The 19,848-nt window shown below is 43.5% G+C and overlaps 1 protein-coding gene across 1 annotated transcript in view; it reads left to right on the top strand.

The window, feature by feature from the left end:
- epha8 (eph receptor A8) overlaps positions 1 to 19,848 on the top strand; it is a 111,184-nt gene that overhangs the window by 74,154 nt on the left and 17,182 nt on the right. The window contains exons 4-7 of the mRNA XM_066690892.1: positions 11,140 to 11,295; positions 14,401 to 14,793; positions 17,341 to 17,465; positions 18,867 to 19,029. Of these exons, the coding sequence (XP_066546989.1) occupies positions 11,140 to 11,295; positions 14,401 to 14,793; positions 17,341 to 17,465; positions 18,867 to 19,029 (837 nt within the window). The remainder of the gene's footprint in view (positions 1 to 11,139; positions 11,296 to 14,400; positions 14,794 to 17,340; positions 17,466 to 18,866; positions 19,030 to 19,848) is intronic.

Genomic DNA, 19,848 nt, shown 5'->3' with positions numbered 1-19,848 from the left:
CCTCAGAAGGGGTATACTTGGTCGATCACTGGACATTATCAATTCTACACTTCCCATAGTAGTAGACAGTCATTGGAGTTTTGTATATTGAGGGAGTCACTACAATAATGCAGTTAATAACTAACATCAGAACAAATGTAAAAAATTACACTGCCTGACTCTAGACACAACAGTACAATGATGTGTATTTCCTTTATTTATGAGCTGTCGATTCCAGCTACTGAAAGCATGGATGATAAAGGTTTAATACTTTATCAATCTGGAAATCTCTCAATTGTGTGCAGGACATACCTTCTTCATCTTGTTATTGTTATTCCACAGTGATAGGAATGTGTTGGTCTGAGAGCGGGAGAGGGAGAGAATTCCTGCCATCCTTAGCCCTCCAAGAAAATGGCGCTGGTCCACTTTCAGCCGGCGTTCTGCCTTTCCTTTTGCGATCCGTCCCCCTGCCGTTTGTGTGGCATTTCAATGGAGCCAAATTGTGTTTTCTCTTCCCCCTTCCTTTTCTTTTCCACCGCAAATCAATTAGACACGCTTAGATAGGTGACAGCAATTCAATCGAATAATTAACAGCCATTTAATGCTCATTAGCAGAGATGCATTTGTCTCATTTGATTTACAATTACAGGACACTTGAAAGAAAACACATTTGAAAGAAAACACATTTGTGTTTGCGCTGCCACTTGACTCTCTTTTCTTGCCCTCTGTTTTTTTTCCATTTGCATTTGTACAGTGAGAGTGCTGTGGAGGGGGGGCAGCCCAGCAGTGTAGGAGACCTTTGCTTTGACAACACAGCTCTTTCAGAAATTACTGCACAATGAAATCTACATGGAAGAACATTCAACGTGCAAATCTGCATTTCATGATTCGCAAAAAAATAAATCTCTGCTGACGTGCTTCTCTCACACGCAAGTAACGGCACCCCCCCACTCACAAACCCGTCTGTCTCTCTTTCTGTGTGCGGCACGGCAGTGCGATAGTGTGGTTAAAAAGGCAGGCATGCTATCAGTCTCCTAACACAAACGAAGGGTGAAATCTGTGAACAATAAAAATAAAAAGTGCAAGGAGACGAATGATCCCCAACGGGGATATTGTGATGCACCACTGAACTTTCTCCAGCTAGTGGGGAGTTAACACTAATCCAAAGGCAATGGAAGTCCAACAAAATAACTAACTTTGATTATTCTTTACAAAGACGTTTCCACCACTTTCTATACAGATTATATACATTCAGTGTTAGATGTCAGAGGGTGTCTGTGCTTCACACATGCCGCTACGCTTTCCCTGAGCCATCCTTCCCAGTGCACTTAATGAGGGTCAAGGGACTGGGATTGTTTGGAGTGATGTGTTCCCCAGCCTTGTTGCATTAATACTGTCAGCAGCCCTATCTGCGCTGGTGCACCGTTCGTTCCTGTGACCTGACACAACCCGGGCTCACAACACGGGAGCTTTAAGTTAGTCGCTTTCTGTTGTGGAAGTAGGCCAGGTTGCTTTGCAAGCATTGAAGTCTTTACAATGCTTCTCTCGTTGTTTTTTTCAAAGCTTTCTCAGACTTAGTAGAAGGAAAACACTAAGAGAGTTGTAACTTAAAGCACCTCGAAATACGATCCAGTAAACTTAAATTTTCACGTCACGGTGACCAAGAAACACACATTTCTGACACACCAAATCTCTCACTTCGAGTCCTATAGCTTTTTGGTGGGATTCAAACGTGGCAGTTAGTATTTGCGACTGCTAAGACAGACTGGTTTTGTGTTTCTCACCAGCTCCCGTGAGTCTCATCCTGTTTCTAATTTCAGCTTCACTTGACTGGGAACAGTAGCTTGACAGAATTGACTCAGAAAGAAAATATTTCTACTTAATAACGTTGGCACGAGGCATTTCCCATCTGACACTCTCAGTGGTTTTACATGTTTTACTCATTATGATATACTGGGCTCTTTCACTGCTAATTGCCAGGAAGAAAAAATGGGCAATTGTATTTAAAAAATCTCCACAGGAAGCAACTGGTACTAATTTATCAGTGTAAACTGTTGTGGATATATGGGATATAATGCAGGAAAAAGGCCTTGAAACCTTATTATGTGGACATAATAAAGGCTTTCATAAGCTTTTAGATCATTTTGATTTGAGAAGATGCCTCTGTTTAGACTGAACCTGTAGAGCACTCTGATCTTTTTACTTGAATGTTATGTCGTGTGGGGAAGTGATTTTCTTACCTTTGAGATATTCTCTTCATGCAGTACATTGTGTTTTAGTGTTTGTAAAACCATATAAAGGTGTCTGCTAAGTGACTTAAAAATAATGATTCTGTTAAAAATATGGAATTATGTTTCTGATGGTGTAAATTGTTGCTCAGGTGTACAAAATAAAAAAAAAAAAAACAGTCCAAAGAGATACCTGCAGGATGGAAAGTGATCGGTGCTCCGTGTTTGAGAAGGCCATGTTTGTGTGTGTCTGCATGTGTGTGTCTGTGTGTCTGCATGTGCTTGTCCCTGCAGCTGTGTGTGAGGAGGACAGGAGTCCCACAAAGCTCACCCCAGGTGGTCTTTCATTCTGGTGTTAGTCACTTTTTTTTGCACAGTGATGCATATATGAGCAACTAATTAGCAAGGCTGCAGATTCCTGCTCCCTCTGATGATTAGCCATGGTATGAAATGTTTAATGGCGTGATTACAAATAAAAAGCCCACGAGGACACCTTTCAGATAGATTAAACTTCTTCATTAGTTTAGCTGCAAGAGAGCCACAGAATGACAGGGCGGGACGCTGGGCACGTACTCGACTGGTGTCGGGGGTGTCTCTCCCTGCCCTGTCAGCAGCAGACATTCAGTGTTTTACTGTGGAAGTTGGTGAGAAACTGGTGACACTTTTACCGTTTCAAAACCAAATAGTGATTCTGATTTGGAGCTCCACCTCACCAGAGGCTCAGAGATTTGTGTTTACCATTTTCTGCTTTGTGTAGGATTGTGCAAAGATGCAAACTCAGTGTGGTCCACCCCTCTTTTATTCCTGCCATCACAGAAACACAATCATGATTAAAATTCCTCCGAGCTGAGAAGCAACCCCTCGTCATACATGTATGACTGTCCATAGCATCTCTCTCGGGTGAGGAAGGTGTGACACTGCAGTGATCGAGCTTCACTGGGCAGAAACAAACAAGGAAAATAACACTGAAAATAACAGGATTGCAGTGGGTTTGTGGCCTCGGATGGAGTTAAAGTGCTGTGCGTGCCAAGGACCGGTGCAGGAAACTGTAACAGTCATGGTTTATTAAAGGTGATTTGAGTGGTTCTGCACACAGGGGTTGGCAACAGAGCCTGAAAATTAGCAGCCCGTCCATTACAGCTCTGCTGCACTGTGAACGGCACGGAAAGTGGCAGAAACACAGCGCAGATATTTAACCATCATTGCAGACTGCGGTCCTGACCACTGGGCCCATACAATTAAGACAATCTGCCGTTATATTGTTTTCCTCTACCTATTGTAGGTGTAATCCGTTTTATTTCTCCACTCGGGATCACATTTCAGCCGTGCAAGGCCAAGGTATTTACGTACGAAGCTGCAGATGTAAGACTAACAATGTTGTTAACAATGTTCCGCTGCTGACGATATTTTGAGCTGCCCCCCCGAGGCAACACTCATACATAAACACATTATTACTTTATTAAGGGAGCTGACAACCTTCGCAGGCTATGTTTATACACATTTTTAAACTTTCTGCTGAAACAGATGTAGTATTGGAAACAAATATCATTAAACTGTTTAACTCTAAAAGTGTTGACCTTTTCAGTAACAATGGTTATGGTTTGTCAGGTATACGCAGAAACAATGTGTACAAATACAGACAGAGTTCATGATTCTGTAAAGAATAATCTGATTTAATTAGCTTGAGGTCAGTATATTGGGGATATTTAAAGGGTTATCTTATTGATATTGTTTGGCATTTGACACTTTTAAGGAGGTTTGTCCTGTATGGTTTTGCTTACCTTCTGAATATTCACTAAAGTACTGCAGTCCTAACTCTAAGGCCCGTTTCAGGGATGTGCTTTTGCGTGAAACGGGTCTGTAGGTCTCAGTGAAGTCTTTAACGGCGGCCTAACATGAACTCTGGTCCAACTGAGATGTGCAGAATCGACGCATTACTTCCATCCCTGGGCAGCAGCAGCAAACTGAGCAAGGTGGGGAAGCAGGGATGTTTGTGCTGCACAAGTGTGCCGAGTGTCCGCTCCAGCGCACCAGTCAAAACTGATCCGTCTCCTCCTCTCCGTCTCCTCTCCGCTCCGTCTCCTTGCCTGCAGAGCAGCGTATTTCGTAATGCCAGGTCCCTTGGATCTTGTGTGACTCTTTGCTCTGTGTTACTGAGGTGGACATCAGTCTGAAATCAGAACCCAAGGACGGGCTGAATTGGTTGATTGACGATGCCAAATTGGGGAAAATGTATGTTTTTCTTATTCAAATAATAATAAGAAGGCAAAGAAGAATGATTATTATTATTACTAGTAGTAGTAGTATGTCTTCATTTTAAATACCTGCAGGGAAGGGATTTCATTGAAATGTGTTCTGAAGCTAAATAAGACATCATACTCCGCTAATTGAGTTAACAGCTCTAAACACAGTCTGAATTCGCTTCCTTCTCAGGGGCACAGTTGCTTCCTGGGAGAATTTATTTTTCCATCAATCAAGTGTTCAGGCGCTGTGAACCAAAACCTGAAACATGCTACAATATTCTAAAAAAGGTAATAAACAGCAAAGGATTTCACTTAGCGTGTATTTTTGCAGAGTGGAGATATCTGTGGATTCCGATGCCTCAGAAATCTTTGTAATTACTAAAACAAACAACACAGCTAGGAAGTTTGTGTCCTTCCTGATTAGAATCAAGCCAGCTGTGGTGAACAAATGAGTCTGGCCACGAAACAATGTCAGGAATATAAATCCAACTGTCAGCCTGGAGATGATAGGCTGTGTACATGCATGTGAAAACCCAATTAAGAATATAAATTCAGTCACGCTATAAATGGTTTGCTTTCTGTGTTACGAGTGCTTCGTGGATCTTGGCTTCTGAAGTGTGTAGCATAGATGGGCAAGAGTCAAGCTTGCAGTGGTGGTTAATTAACTGCTTTCCCTGTTAATGAGGGGTTGTGGATTGTACAGGTGAATACGGGTCAGAAAGTGTGACCCAGAGAGAACAGACACCCGCGCTGCACTGTTGACTGTCCTGGTCTCCAAGATGCTATTGTAGGGTTTGTTTTGCATGTGTATAGGCTGAGAACAGGCTTCTCTTGTCTTTAGTGCTTGAATTGTTATTGCTTTGTATTAAAATAAAGTGTACAAGTGCCAGCTGCTCACATCTCTGGGAATGATTCAGGAATCTTTGCCACGGACAATTAAGTCCATATTTTTCCACACCGCCTTTTATAGTCACTACTTAAATCTGGGGCGAGAATCGTTAGGTAACCGCAGCCGATTTTGCCCTTTTCTTTACGTCTTCGAGACACGGAATTGAGCTCCCGGGTTCAAGGTGTGAAGCAATCGGCAGGTTTACCCGAATGGACAGCTGGCAGCAGGGCCGTCCTCCTACATGAGCCCGGAGAAGTCGAGATGAGAGTTCAGGTGAGAGCCCGGCCTGCGGACGGCAGGACTTGCACTTTAATTTGGCCCTATGACAGAAAGACTAAGAGCCCGATTCAAGGACGATGCTGCTCTCTCGCCTCTCATGAGGACCCCATTCATCATAACCCCAGAGAGCCTTTATTCTTCTCTGGCAGAAAAGAAAATAAATCCCCCTTTTTATTTCTTCCCATTGTGACCAATTTAGCATTTTAGGACATGGTAATAATGAAGTGTCTAAAAGCTTCCTAAAGCCTGTGAAGACATCCAGCGACTTTGGAAATCACAACTCTGTGGGGCTCGTGTTGCTGTGTGGGAATTGAACACTGATCAGAGTTACAGCGTTGTCCTGCTGAAGTGTGAACCGTGTTGAAATTAGCTCTTTCATCTGGAGTCTGAGCTCATGCAGTCTGTTCTGGTGAGAAGAATGAGGGCCAATTCACCCTCTTCAATGTCCCTCTTCACCAAACGCCACCCAAAAGCATGTACCTTTCCCTGTGACATGCTTTTGGGGAGACCTGTACATTTGCCCTGAAATGAGTGATCCAGATCTGGAGCAATGACAACTAGTGTGTCTATATTGCACTTTTTTGTATTGCTTCCTCAATGCACACTTGGTTCTGATCATTGGCAGTGTGGGATTTTTAAGATGCAGACACTTGTGTTCAATGTGTCTTGCATCAGGGAACAGATACGATGTACCCAGAAGCGCTTATTGCTCGCTCTACTGCTTTGCTATGATCCTGTTTGCTGCACATTTACTGTAGGGTGAATTACAGGCCATGCACTTTATTCCTGCATTGTTTCTAGCATCATGGAAAGTCCTGTAGTAAACTGATCATACATATATTTTAATATAATACTGTCTGTGTTCCCTAATTCTCATCCTGGAGAGCCCAATCCTGTAAAGGATCAATGACCAGGATCAACTGAGCAGGATTTAAATAATTATAAAGTGCTACCTACAAAATCAGCTTGTGGCTCTCAGTTTTACTTGTGGATTGTATTTTATGCACAAGCACTGTGGCTGGGTGTTTATCGCACACAGACAGTCTTATCTGGAGTGCTGATCGACGCGGCGCCTGGAGTTTGCGGTTGGAGCTCAGTGTCCATCACAGTCAATCACAGTCCCAACGTGAAGCTGAATGACAGGTTGCCAAATGTCACAATCCCCTAATAATGTCATTGTCATTTGCCTTTCCGAGGTAGAAACTGCATCTGCGAGGGAATTTCATCTGGGGGCCAGGTAAACTGCCAGACTCTCTATAAGAACTGAATACACTTTTCCTATGAGAAATACACAAACACTGTTGTCAGTGTTTTTTTTCAGTCTGCGTCTGCCCAACTATTATCCCCTTGGTTCTGCCAATAGAACCCCTTTCAAACTGGGTGCGATTTAAAACCTAAATTATGTCTTTTAAACAAACAAAAAAGCTTCTTCCTTTGACCCTCTTGAAAATCAGACTGCACGTTTAATTTTGGCATTTCTCTCAAAAAGCCTCAAATGATCCTTGTGGTTTGGATTTGGGAACTGAAAAGAGTGGCTCCCACACACGCACATCCCCACTGTTTCATTACCAATTAGAGGAGAGAGGCAAAATGGGAAACCATGATCATTTATCCTGTTCTTGCCTAAATTAAAATTGCCTTTTTTTTTTCTCCTGTTGACTTTGAAACATGGAGACCCACGTCCTCAGAAACACGATGTCTAGCCTCTGCTTCCTTTCACTGCGAGTCCCCAGAGCAAACGGCAGAGCTGGAGGTTCGAATGGTGGACTGATGTAGCCGTCATTGAGCCGCAGGCGTCACTGTTGTGTGGCAATCCAGGAAAACCCTGGTCGATTGAAGTCATCCTGGCTCAGTTGAACCCTCACACGGCCCCCTCGCTGCTCATGAACAGCTGCCGTCTGCTCCTCCGGGCGGGGGGTGTGCATGTCTTAGGCTGGTTGGGCCTGGTTGGTGAAGCTCGGCTGTGGTTTTATCATTCCTGATGGGTCTGACACAGCACGAAGTGGCAAAGGAATTGTCTAATAGGATTATACAGTTACCCCTTTTATAAAACAACAGGGCCATCCATGGACTGTGTTTCTCTGTTTGAATAATTTTCTCTCCCCTTCTAACATCTCTGCAGCTGTAGGCAATATACCAGCTCAGGAATCCAACTTTCTGGAGGTTAAAGGACCTTTATGATTTACAGCGGTTTAAAGTGGTCTTTGAATCACCTAAACGTTAAGACGTGGAATAAGCAAATTCCATTATATGATTATATTGCTCTCGTCATTCAGGCAACATGGCTCGTGTGCGGTGGTGACTCAGGTGTGTTATGAATTGACAGTAAACTCACACAATAGAGCAATTACCATGGTGCTCACAGAACGCCAGCCTTCCTGCTGTGGTTTCAAATGTGCTCCACACTCCAGCCTACAATTGCCTTGTCAGTATTTAAGAAAAAATTAAGATGCAGGGCAGCAAAGTCAAGAATTCATCTGTGGAAAAGTGAACTATTACAAAAAAAAAAGAAGGACCACGCATTTGCAAGGAAAACACAGTATAACAAATCTGTACAGGCGGGAAATGACCTTTTCAACACCCGCCAGGAGGCAGCCTGCCTTCAAAATTATTTCGTCTTCTCAGCACATTTTTTGGGCCCCTATATTCTTGTCACATGCATGTGCAAATAATTTGCTTTTCCTGCCTTTTCCCCCCCTCATTCTTTCTTTCTTGATTTATTTATCCATTTATACCGAAAATGAAATCAAGGTCAGCATAACATGACTGCAAATATTCATTAAAATTCACTATAATGCAAATTTCCCCGAGATGCGAGCCGTATGCTGACAGGACGTTGACAACACGCACAATGTATGCTCGTCTGGGCCTCGCCGGGGCCCTAAAGGGAGTGTGTAACATATAAATAGCAATAAGAAGAGCCACAGACTGGGGGAAGCTGCTTCGTCAAGTTGTTTATTTTCCACACTGCTCAGATATTGACGTATAAAGGTTAATTTATCATTATAACATCACCAAAATGAGGTACACTACAGAAGATGACCTGGATGAAGTGCCCTCCACCCACAGGTTCAGCCCCGAATAGCAGGGTAAGTGACAGTAACACTCCTAAAGCCAGGGGTGCCCGGTGCTCATCTTTCGCATGCTCTGTAGGTCACCCTTAACTCATCAACGCATTGTCTTTTGGAGAACTGTTCTCATCAGATTAGGTCCAAGTCAATGAAGGAGTTTAGAGGGCAATTGGAACGAACAGCAGAATAATCTTCAGCCACTCACGGGCCAGCGTCCCACTTAATTGAATAAGTATCCCGCTTAATCCATTTGTATTTATTCTCCTTTTCACGGTACGTGTCCCAGCACCGTGTATTTACGTGTATTAATACTGGTAGCTGCTGCTCTGTAATAATACACCAATCCGCACCTTGAGGCAGAGAACCCTCCATAACCTCCACACCACTCCCAATGTTTTGATATTGTTGTAACCTTGTTGTAACATCTTTGTAACATTGTATCATTGGAAATTGCTGTGCATAACAGTTTTTCTATCAAAATTCATCAATATTCTGCCTTCTCATTAATGCTTATTAATTGCTACAATGTTCCAGAGTCAATCACTCAAATTAAACATGCATTACAAGTGAATAAACTGGTGAAACACTGTACATGCTGGTGAACCTCACTGTGGAAATAGACATTACCTGTAACTGCATAGGTTATAAAATATAACATCTGATAAAAACATTTTTAATGAACACAGAGTTACTGCTTCATGGTAAGTCCTGTCATTTCTTTAATGAAAAGTGTCCTGTTCTCCAAAAGTGTGAATGCTGTCATCTGCTTGACCCTGAGCAATCAGTCCCTTAATGAATCCGTTCTTTATTTGAATTTAATTTTCTCCTTTGTCTCTCTCGGCCCTCCATCACTTTCTTAACACCAGATTTGCAGAAGAGGAGCCGGATTGAGAATGTGAAGAATCCTCTCTATTATGCTCACATTTTGCTTTCTAGCCGTTTGGGCCCCGAGTCCTCGGACGGCAATCTCATGGTCACAGACCTCCACATATACTTCCTTGAGATTGGCATCGACTGGCACGTGCCCCTGCCATCTTCATTCGGTGCCAGACACAGGATGACAAATCAGAAACTCATCCCCCCTCACCAGACCAAAGAAAGCTTTACATATCCAAAGCATCAGCTGCAAAATAACCATGTTAAATATTAGAGAGAGACTTCATTATTTACACAAAACTGGTCAGACTTCAGTTATTGCAGGTGTCTGGACTTCAAAGTACTTACACCAGCAATAAATAAAACTATTAAAATAAGCTGAGATTTACCCCCAATCAATTATTTTAAGCATAATTAAACAACTTGTTCCAGAAGACGTACTATAAATCGAAGTGTGAAACCATTTCCAAGCAGACACGTCTGTACAAGCAGTGACCTTGTAATAGAGAAGAGCTAGGCACCAGTATAGACAATTTAAAAAAAGGAAACGGACAGACACTAGGAAATAGTGATACATTAGAGACAGCGAAACACAAACTAGACTTCACAACAGAACTGTTTGGCCGTGTTTCAGTAAGAATGAAACTGAAGATCGGAAGCAATCAAAAATAATAAACTAGTGGGGGTAAAAACTTATGAAGTGAAATTGTAGAAGAACATAATGAATCTTTCTTCCGTGTGTGAGGGCATAAATAATCCTGTGATGTCTAAGGAGACAGAAATTTATTTTAATTGTATCTAATTCTTTTCTCATACTTTTTCCATTTGGGATTCAATTAAAATATCATCGGGCTGTTCAAATGGTTCAATTTACCGCTCACCTTTTTTCCCTTTTCTTATATTTTTTTTACGTTCTCCAGTTGTCGAGCCCCGCACTGCAGTCTGTTCAAATTATTTTCTTAATCTCTCTTATAACAGCTACTCCTTCCAAAAAAAGAAACTGTAACAGACTTTGAGAACAATATTCTGGAAACCACGACTCTTACCAGCCCTGCCTTTTTCCACCATACTTTCATCATTCCTACAAAGCTGACTGAGGACGTCTGAGTCCCACTCCCAGAGAGGACTGTGCCTGTAATCTACATTTCTTCCCGGGACAATTGGCTGAACGGGCCGATCCATCCCGGGCTTGGTCTTATGTTCTCAGTGCGGCTACACGGCCCTGGGACCAGTCCTCCCAACACCACCATCCCCACTGACATAAACATTTCTAACACATTGAAACCACTGGGGAAGTTGTGTTTCTTCCCCAGTTTCTTTTGACCGGCCTTTTTATTGACTAAAGCCTTGCTGATCTCTCGGTTTGTGGATCTGCTGCTGCTGATGTGGTTGTCTTTATCTGACCACTATCTTTCTAGTAACAACTGTATGTGAATTATTGTAAATGTGAACACTGTTTCTAGTTACTCACCCACTCCTATTACTACACATTAAATAAGCAGTATTTATGTGAATGTACAGTGATGTACAGTACATCTGGCTAACCTCCTTCATCATGTTTTTCTCTCTTTCAGCGTGCGAGGTCGGCTTCTACAAGCCCTCGGCCGGCGACCAGCTCTGCGGGAAGTGTCCTCTTCACAGCCACTCGGAGATCCGGGCGTCCCTCTTCTGCCCCTGCGACTCCAACTACTACCGCGCTGTCTTCGACCTGCCTTCTGCCCCCTGCACCAGTGAGTACCGACCCGCAGAACTCGCACTGGGAGGAGCTGCTTTAAAGTGAAGGGTTTCAAATCATCCGGTCTGTATCATGGCAGATACCTCCGCGTGCCCGTCGGGATGGGTTTCGAGACGGGAATCCTGGGGGCGATTGTTAAACTGTAGAGAGCAAGTGCTTGTCTGTCTTTCGAAGGCTGTTCTTCTTGGAAGTACGGAAAGTGTTGAATAGGACATGACCTTGAGATCTCCAGCGTGTGTGCAACCATTTGGATTATATAGGAAAGTATCATTATTACTATTATTAATAATTAGATCCTTTGATGCTCTTGGTACTTACAGGGATAGCACGTCTCATAGTCACATGACAGGTGTGCGAGATCATTTACAAACAGCTTAAAACTCCCCCAAATCATTTTCATTTTGGGAACCTGACGAGTTAGCCGTGCCGCATTGGAGTGTTCATCTGGGCCCTCGAGTCGGAGGGCCGTGCCGTGCAGCTCCAGGCCTGGGGGGCCACAGTCCAATGCTCCTATGTCACTTCAAATGGACAGCTCTCCGAGTCCTGGGGGGAGATGAGATGGAGTTAGTAAAGCAAACAATTAGATCAGTTATGGAAGTAAGAGCTCGGCTGGAACAGAATAGAAAGCCCTGCAAAACACAGGAACCAGCGCTGATATAACCATGGGCAGGGCTGAGCCACTGATGAGGAGACATCACACGAATGTATGTGCAGTACCCAGCATGAACAGTACATCACGGCTTGAATTGCTTCACTAGAATATGTATCACCCATGACTATCCAGCTTCACTATGATAAATAGTTTGTTACACACACACACATACATGACATTCTTCATGCAAGTTCTGCTGTACTTCCTTGTGATGCTTTGACCATCTGGTACAGTTGGTCTCAGGCTGTATTACATTAACAGGACTGTATGGACTGGAGAGCCCCTGCAAACTGGGTTCCAGTGCTAAAGATCATGTTAATTGTGACTTATCAATCTAATTTGTTCAGTAGTGAAATTGAGAGCTGTGTAGGAATGAAACCTGGTTCCTGCAGCTCTCCAGGAACAGGGCTGGTCTGGGCAGAGTCCTGACTTCAGTCATTAAAGAACACACCTGAAAGAGATAAGTTTAATCAGAGACACAGTGGCAGTAATTGTCTAATTATGATTCTCAGAGGCCAATCGGGGCGTCCAATCAGAGGATTCGCAGTTTCTCTTTTAATTAACATTATGCTCCGACTCCAACAAAAACCTGCAGCAGTTTTACTAGCTGTTCAGTGTAGTGGTTTGTGTAGAGGCCCTAATTAAATCAGATTGCAGTCTCACATTGCTTCCCAGGTACATGTGTGTAGACGTGACCCTCCACCTCGACACCAGTCAATCCGATGTCTCTGAATTAGATCCATTCGCTCTGATTGAGATGAATTCTGTCTTCACAATGAGATCTTGTGCCATTTATTTACACGGGTCTCTGGTGTGTGTTTTATTATCAACCCTCAACCCTCTCTGACACGGTCTGCCTGTCTGTCTGTGTGTGTAACTGTAGATGCACTGTACAGTCAGATATCACCACGAGAAGCGCAAGAGTCGGTTTTCTCTGTGTGGAAAGTTTTATTTGACACTGCACTCTAAGGGAATAACTGAGCAGCTGTAGCGGGAAAATTAACAAAAATCACTTTTTAATGAATTGCAATATTTTGTATTTGTATTGTTATATCATATGAGCACAAATCTGAATGTACATGGGACTGAGACGATGCTCAGACTGCCCCAGTTTGACTGGGTGACTGTAATAATACCGTGTTTGGAGAGAGGAAGGCCGGTGCTTTGTTCTGGTACCACATTTCATTGCCTTTAGCATCCGTGTGATACAGAATGATTCGACTGAAATTACTGAACCTTTCACCTTTGTTTGAGGCTGAAACCATATGTGGAATCCATGCAGAATAATGTGATTTACACGTCACAGAATGCTGTTTATAACACTAACGTTATATCTGACCGTTTTTAAGACTGCTCTCGGAAGTTAAAGAGGTCTGCGATACAGAAACTGAGTTTTTGTTTTTTTAACTTCAGCACAAGGAATGTGCGACGGCTGAGATGGGCATTTAAGTGCACAATCCTTATCCCTTGTTCATGAGACTTTCTTCCTGGGTATTTTAGTACCCTCTATCCCCATCCCCAGTGAAGACCAGGAAATATATGGCTCGTGAACAGATGAAAGTATTAATGGTAAGATTAAGGAATTAGGTCTAATTAGTGCCAGTTATTTACCCCGTTGATTGAACATATGTGTCCATTTCATGCTTAAAGTCTGTCAAATTCCTGTCAAAACTGAAATATTCATATTGCTAGAGGGAAACGCTCTATATACAGATATCTTTAATACCACGGAGCACGTACCTTGTTAAATGTTTCTAAAATAAAATGTGAGTGGGCTGCACTATGTAAAGGTCGTAGTTATTATATACATTTGTGTGGCAGGGTGCAAGCTCTAACTACACTAGGCATACATCGGGGGTGTCTGTGGCAATGCAGACACCGTGCTGGGATAGCAGATGTGATGCCAAACCCAATCATTTATTAAACACAGCATACAACCTAATGCCAACCAGAATAAAATCTGTCAGAATCCAATTGTAACATCATAATTGTAAATTAATAGGAATCAAATGGTACATAGGCTACATGTGGGCTCTACAGTATGTCTGTTGATTCGCTCTAATCAATCAGAAATATAGGAACTCTGCAATACGTTTGCTCTTGCATTTTAGATGAAAGATTGAGTCCAATCTGAGCCCCTGGCAAACAGCAGTGAGAAGGCTCTTCCCCTTTTGGATGTATTTCAGTCTGGAGCAGTCGGTGCAATTCTAACTTACAACTGGGTTGATAGCAGAGTGAGCAAAGGTAGCTTTGATATCAAACACCAAGTGGATGGCTTTGATTAAAATATACTAGCACTATTACACATCATCACGGGCTGCAGAGAGAGGTCGAGCAGTTTTGTTTCTTGGTAATCTAATCTCCACAAAGCATCCAAAAACGATCCAGGTGAAGGAGTTTAAGAACTGTGCCATTTCTTTTGTTAATCCTCTGTATTACTATCTCCAGGGCCCCCTTCTGTGCCCGTCAACGTGATCTCGGCGGTGAATGGCACCTCGGTGAGTCTGGAGTGGGGGCGGCCTCTGGACAGCGGGGGCCGCAGCGACGTGCGCTACAACGTGCTGTGCTGGAAGTGCGCGGGCGACTGGGCACTGTGCGAGGCCTGCAGCGCTGGGGCGGGAGGGGGCGGCGGCAGCAGTGGGGGGGCGGGCGGATCAGGGGGCAGCCCGCCGATCCGCTTCGCCCCCCAGCAGCTGGGTCTGAGCGAGCCCTGGGTTACGGTGCTGAACCTGGCCGCCCACATGAACTACACCTTCCGCATCGAGGCGTTCAACGGCGTGTCGCACCTCTGCCCGGAGCCCCGGCCGCACGTCGCCGTCAACGTCACCACGAACCAGGCAGGTAGGGGACACAACGCCACGCAGATGTACGATGGTATCACCCCCCCACGTCTCCTGAAAGCCTCGGCCAAGAGCTGGTCTACAGTCCCGGCCGTTGCCAACTTTAGCCAGGAGGTGTCACTGGGTGGCAGACATTGATAGGTTTGAATCAGCAGGAGATTCCTCAGGCCGTTGCACAGCAGCGCCCCCTGTGGCTCTGTTAGCCGTTTCAGCCACAACATAACCACAATATAATAGCCTAACTATGGGCCTGCCAGCTAAACAATTTGACAATGTCATTGCATGCTTTTGCCTTTTGGAAAAGGTGTCAGGTCGAAAAATTGGGTTATTTCTGTATATACATGTGGAGCCTGGTTACTTTGACTTTGCCACCCTTCAATTGTTCCAGGAGCAAAGGGAACTCCAGCTCGTTAGATCACTTTACAATCCCCGCTTAGATCCCTTCCAACTGAGTGGAAGAATATTTTGAACAAGAACTTGCATACATTGTGTTTTCTGCCCAATATCAGAAAGGCAAGGATCTTTATTACAAAGTACACATAAAACACCAAAACTACACCTACATCCCAGCCTCACTTGTATCCAGCAAATACATTACATTCACAATGAAAAGACGGTCAAAGATGTATAATATATATAGTTCATACGATGTGTTGCTTTACTTCACCGGGCAACACATCGTCAATTTAAAAATAAAAAGATCAAATAGAAATGACTCAAAACTGTCAAAACAAAACAGTGGCCAATGAGTTTCCTACCAGAGCAAGAAAAACGAGTGCGACCACCAACAAAACAACTGAAAGCCATAATCGCACAAAACCATACATTTACCTCGGGCACCACAACGAAAAACCAGCCTCCCCGCGGACGCGTTCACCCTCCAGCGTCCGAATCCCACCGCTGGCGCACACCACCAAGGACCATCATATCTCACAGATCTCATGGGGGCAGCTGTGCCACAGGGTAAGCTCTCCGCATTGATCTGGTGAGGGTTTAATCAGTTTAGGAGTCCTTATCTCACCCAGCGCTCTTGACATACCTGTAGTAGCTGTTGTCCCCCATTTGTGATTATTAAAAACAATCGGTAAAGGAAGGGTTAATGGGCAAGACGGTGCCAGAATCCATCCTTCCAGCAGAGGAGACGGTGCCGTGTTCTGAGCTGCAGCTTGACTGTTCTGCCACTCGAGCGCGACACACACCCATGGGCACGTCTCGGGTTATTTCTGTGAGAGCAGCACAGATTATAGCTCTCACATCCCTGTCAGTCTTATCTGCAGTAATTTCAGATGGATATCAAAAGTTTCTCTGAAAAATAACTTGTAAAATGAGTTTGAACTGTTTTTCCAGATGTCTTTTAAACCCAAATAAAAAGTGACTTAATGAGCAATAAGTCAAACGTACACAGCGGAAGGCTAAATGACTGATTATATGATTTTGTGTTATAATCGATGTGATTTATTAATTCATTACTAATTTTCTGCCAGTGTAATATTTGCGTCTGTTTTGTACAGCATTTGAGGCTCTTTGAGATCCTTCATTGATATTCAAAGTCAAGTTTTGTTATTTTTGTGCTTTCATTGTATTGCTTCAGCTTGCTGACTTTGTTTTAAATAACTTAATAAAATTGGCTTTCAATTAATGGAGCATGTCTTTGCTTTTTTTGCTAATTGCCAACCTGTCAACATCGTGTAGTTTAAAGCACCCAGGAGCGCAGGGTTATGACACACTGTCCACAAGTATTAGTTTACATTTATCTGTGAATGACCCACAGGGATACATATTACATTGATAAGGTCTTTGGGATTTGTTTGTTTGCTTTGGTATTATTACAATTCATTAATGGGAAAACTAATCCATAGGCTAATGAACAAATAAACAAAGCTAATAGTCAGTTAGTCTTTTAAAACTGCAGTATTGTGAGAAGAAAGGAAGATTAACTAATTTGAGGTTTTGAAAGTAAAACTAAATAACGCAGTTGGTGTCCAGGTGAAATTTCAGTTTGGTTTTATTTGTTCCCAGTAGGGATCTGAGTTCACTGAGAGCTGAGGGCTTATGGAGTCGGCCTATTTGAGGAGCTAGAGTGAGAAGTATGCACTGTGGAGTGATGGGATTAGATCACACACACATTGTTCACCATGGCCTGCATTTAAAGGGCACTAGTATGTACCTACACATAGCTGTGTAGTCTTCAACAGGCCAGTTTGATTTTGCACAGGGTGTTCCCCACAGTGTAACGACGTTTGCCAGAAAATGAAACCCGAATCTTAACCAACTGGCAAAAGAAACGAAACAAGAACTATATTCCTTAGAAATGTTTTGTGAAAATATGGATGGAAACAATTTCTCGGTTATCACGTTTCAGCTGGCAGTTCTGTGTTTGAGAGAGAAGCGACAGTTAGATGTGTGCCAATGTGCAGTATCTGCCTCACAGATGAGCGAGTTTGCTTATCTTCTAGAAGCCACTATGCTGAGGCAGGAATTATCAGTGAATTACACGGATAAGGCTGTGAAGGGATGCAATAATTGTGTGCGTCGTTTCTATTCACAGCTCCCTCCCAGGTGATTGCAATTCGGCAAGAAAACGCCAGTCAGAACAGCGTCACCTTGCTGTGGCATGAACCAGACCAGCCCAACGGTGTGATCCTGGAGTACGAGATCAAATATTATGAGAAGGTAACTTGCCGCCACCCCCAAATAAATACATGAATTAATAACTGCTAGTGTGCCATACTTTCTAGTTATCATTATGTTAATTAAAATGTCAATCAGAGTTCCGTTAGACACCTATAAAAAGCTACTTTATCTTACATCCCATTGACCTCATCTGTTTTCATATCCTGTGTGGCTTGTGCATGTTTTCACATTCTAGAGCTTGGTTTTGAATGGGTTTGTTATTGGGATTGTTGCCTTTTTAAAGCAGTGGATTTAAGATTCTCCTGGACCAAGACTGGACATTTCTGAATTACATGCTTTATCCATCATGCTACATTGGGTTCACAGTAATCCCAGCATGCGACTGATGTGATGAAATGCATACTGTAGATCATTTGTATGAACAGATTACCAAACTGTACCCCAAGAACTTCCTTAATGTTACAAAGCAAGAAGAAAACCACCTTCCTAATTGCATTGCCCAAGCTGAGAACAATAGGATGCAATTGTGCTACGAGCAGATTCCTGAGAGCGATCTGAGCTGTGTTGGGAAATTAACCAGTAGCATGCAATCAACAATGTCACAATGTAAATAAGACTTAATTCTCATTTGTGAAGCCTCTGTTAGTTTTCACAGCCCCTCGGGGAGGCTTAACAATGAGTGTGCAGCGGAGTGTGGTTAAGGAATGGTGCTCCGGCTCAGCTCTGTGCAGCCATCCCAGGTCTGCTGCTCACGACTCTCTCGTTGTGTAGGAGACGTGCAGAGCTGCAGGAGCTCTTTACAGGGCCGACCAGCACTGCAGCTCTCTCGCCCAGGTCTTCATCTCCCCGAGCAACTGATATTCGCACAAAGGAAGACATGAGCCTCGGTTCCAGTTAGGGCTCAATGCAGGAGAATGGTACTGTGCGCGTGGTGCTTGCTTCGTCGCCTCTCTCTGTCATTAGTGGAGAGACGATCGTACAGAGAGCGAACTCGTTAAGCAGATTGTTATGCACTGCGATGCCCAGAGTTACAAGGCATTAAAGCTTTTAAAAAGGACGACAAACTACAGTGCTGATAAATTAGGCTGAGATCATCGTTAATATCTCACTTAATTCTTGTCATCAGACCATGTGAGTACCGGTTTGTCCATTTAACCAACCAGTCTGTTTAATATACATTTATATAATTTTAAATCTCCATTAAGAGATTCTTCTTCTTCCACAAAAGGGTTTCAAATAAGAGGATGTTGTCATTCTACTTGATATGTAGCGGAGACTCTTCCTCTCATCCGCTTACTTGTTCGTTCAAGAAAAGGTTGGGGTATATAAATGATTGAGTATTCAGTGCACAAGGACTCTATGCTCGTATGTCCAGTCCAGCTCCAGGGACCGAGAGTCTCTCAGTTGACACGGTGCCCCTGGCTTCTTCGCTCTCTGCAGGACAAGGAGCAGCAAAGTTATTCTACCCTGAAGTCCAAGGGTACGAGCGCCAGGGTGGCTGGGCTCAAGCCTGGCACCAGGTACATCTTCCAGGTGCGGGCGAGGACGTCCGCCGGCTGTGGGCGCTTCAGCCAGACTGTGGAGATTCAGACCGGCAAAGCAGGTTGGTCCGAACTGTCACGCTGGCTCTGTCCTTAAAAAGGCGCGGACAGGTTTGTATTGCTGCGGGGGCGTAGGGGCTTAGTGATAATCATGATGGTGAGCATCCAAATAATTGTAGCCCCCATGTGCTTATGCATACGTTACATTGAGCACTTCCTGTTTATTTGTGAAATCTATTGTCTGGTGTCCTATGGCTCATGCCAGCGGGGCAAGTGTGGGGGGAGCAAAGCAAACTTGTGGTGCCACCAACCGCAGACGACCAGAAATTACAATTGCAAAACTCGTGGTCAGTTTTATTTAGGCCGACAGTTACACCTGTTAAGTGTGTTGATAGTTTTGATGCAGACGGAGTTAAATAGCACAACTTTCACTTAATTATCTATTCATGTTTTGTTCTAAATTTAATCATTTCAATCCTAAAACTGTCATGTATTCGCATCATTATATGTAGTGGAACCAGCTGGGAGACACTGAGTTGTGTACGTAGGAGAAGGAGCTGATTATTTGATTTAACTTTGCATTTTCCAAAAAGGACACGAATCTTCAGGAGCCAATAACACGGGGTGCTGTTAGCTTTCAGCCGGTGAAAAACTAGGTCTACATTATCAAGCAGCACATAACATAACAGATTTATTTCAGAGGGCGAGCGATTACGCCTTCAAGAGATGCGCTTTATTTTTAACGGCTGGTTTATTAAGGTTAAAACCAGAAATGTTGAAAAATAGGAAGCCTAGTAATAACCATCAACAAGGCAGTTGACAGGAACAACTTAAATCCCTGAAGATATTCTTTAAGATTTGTAGCCAGACGCCCTGTTTCA

Source organism: Amia ocellicauda, chromosome 18 (genome assembly GCF_036373705.1).
Source record: "Amia ocellicauda isolate fAmiCal2 chromosome 18, fAmiCal2.hap1, whole genome shotgun sequence".
Classification (NCBI taxonomy): domain Eukaryota; kingdom Metazoa; phylum Chordata; class Actinopteri; order Amiiformes; family Amiidae; genus Amia; species Amia ocellicauda.
Note: the sequence above shows the minus strand (reverse complement) of the source record. Positions and strands in the feature narration are given on the sequence as shown.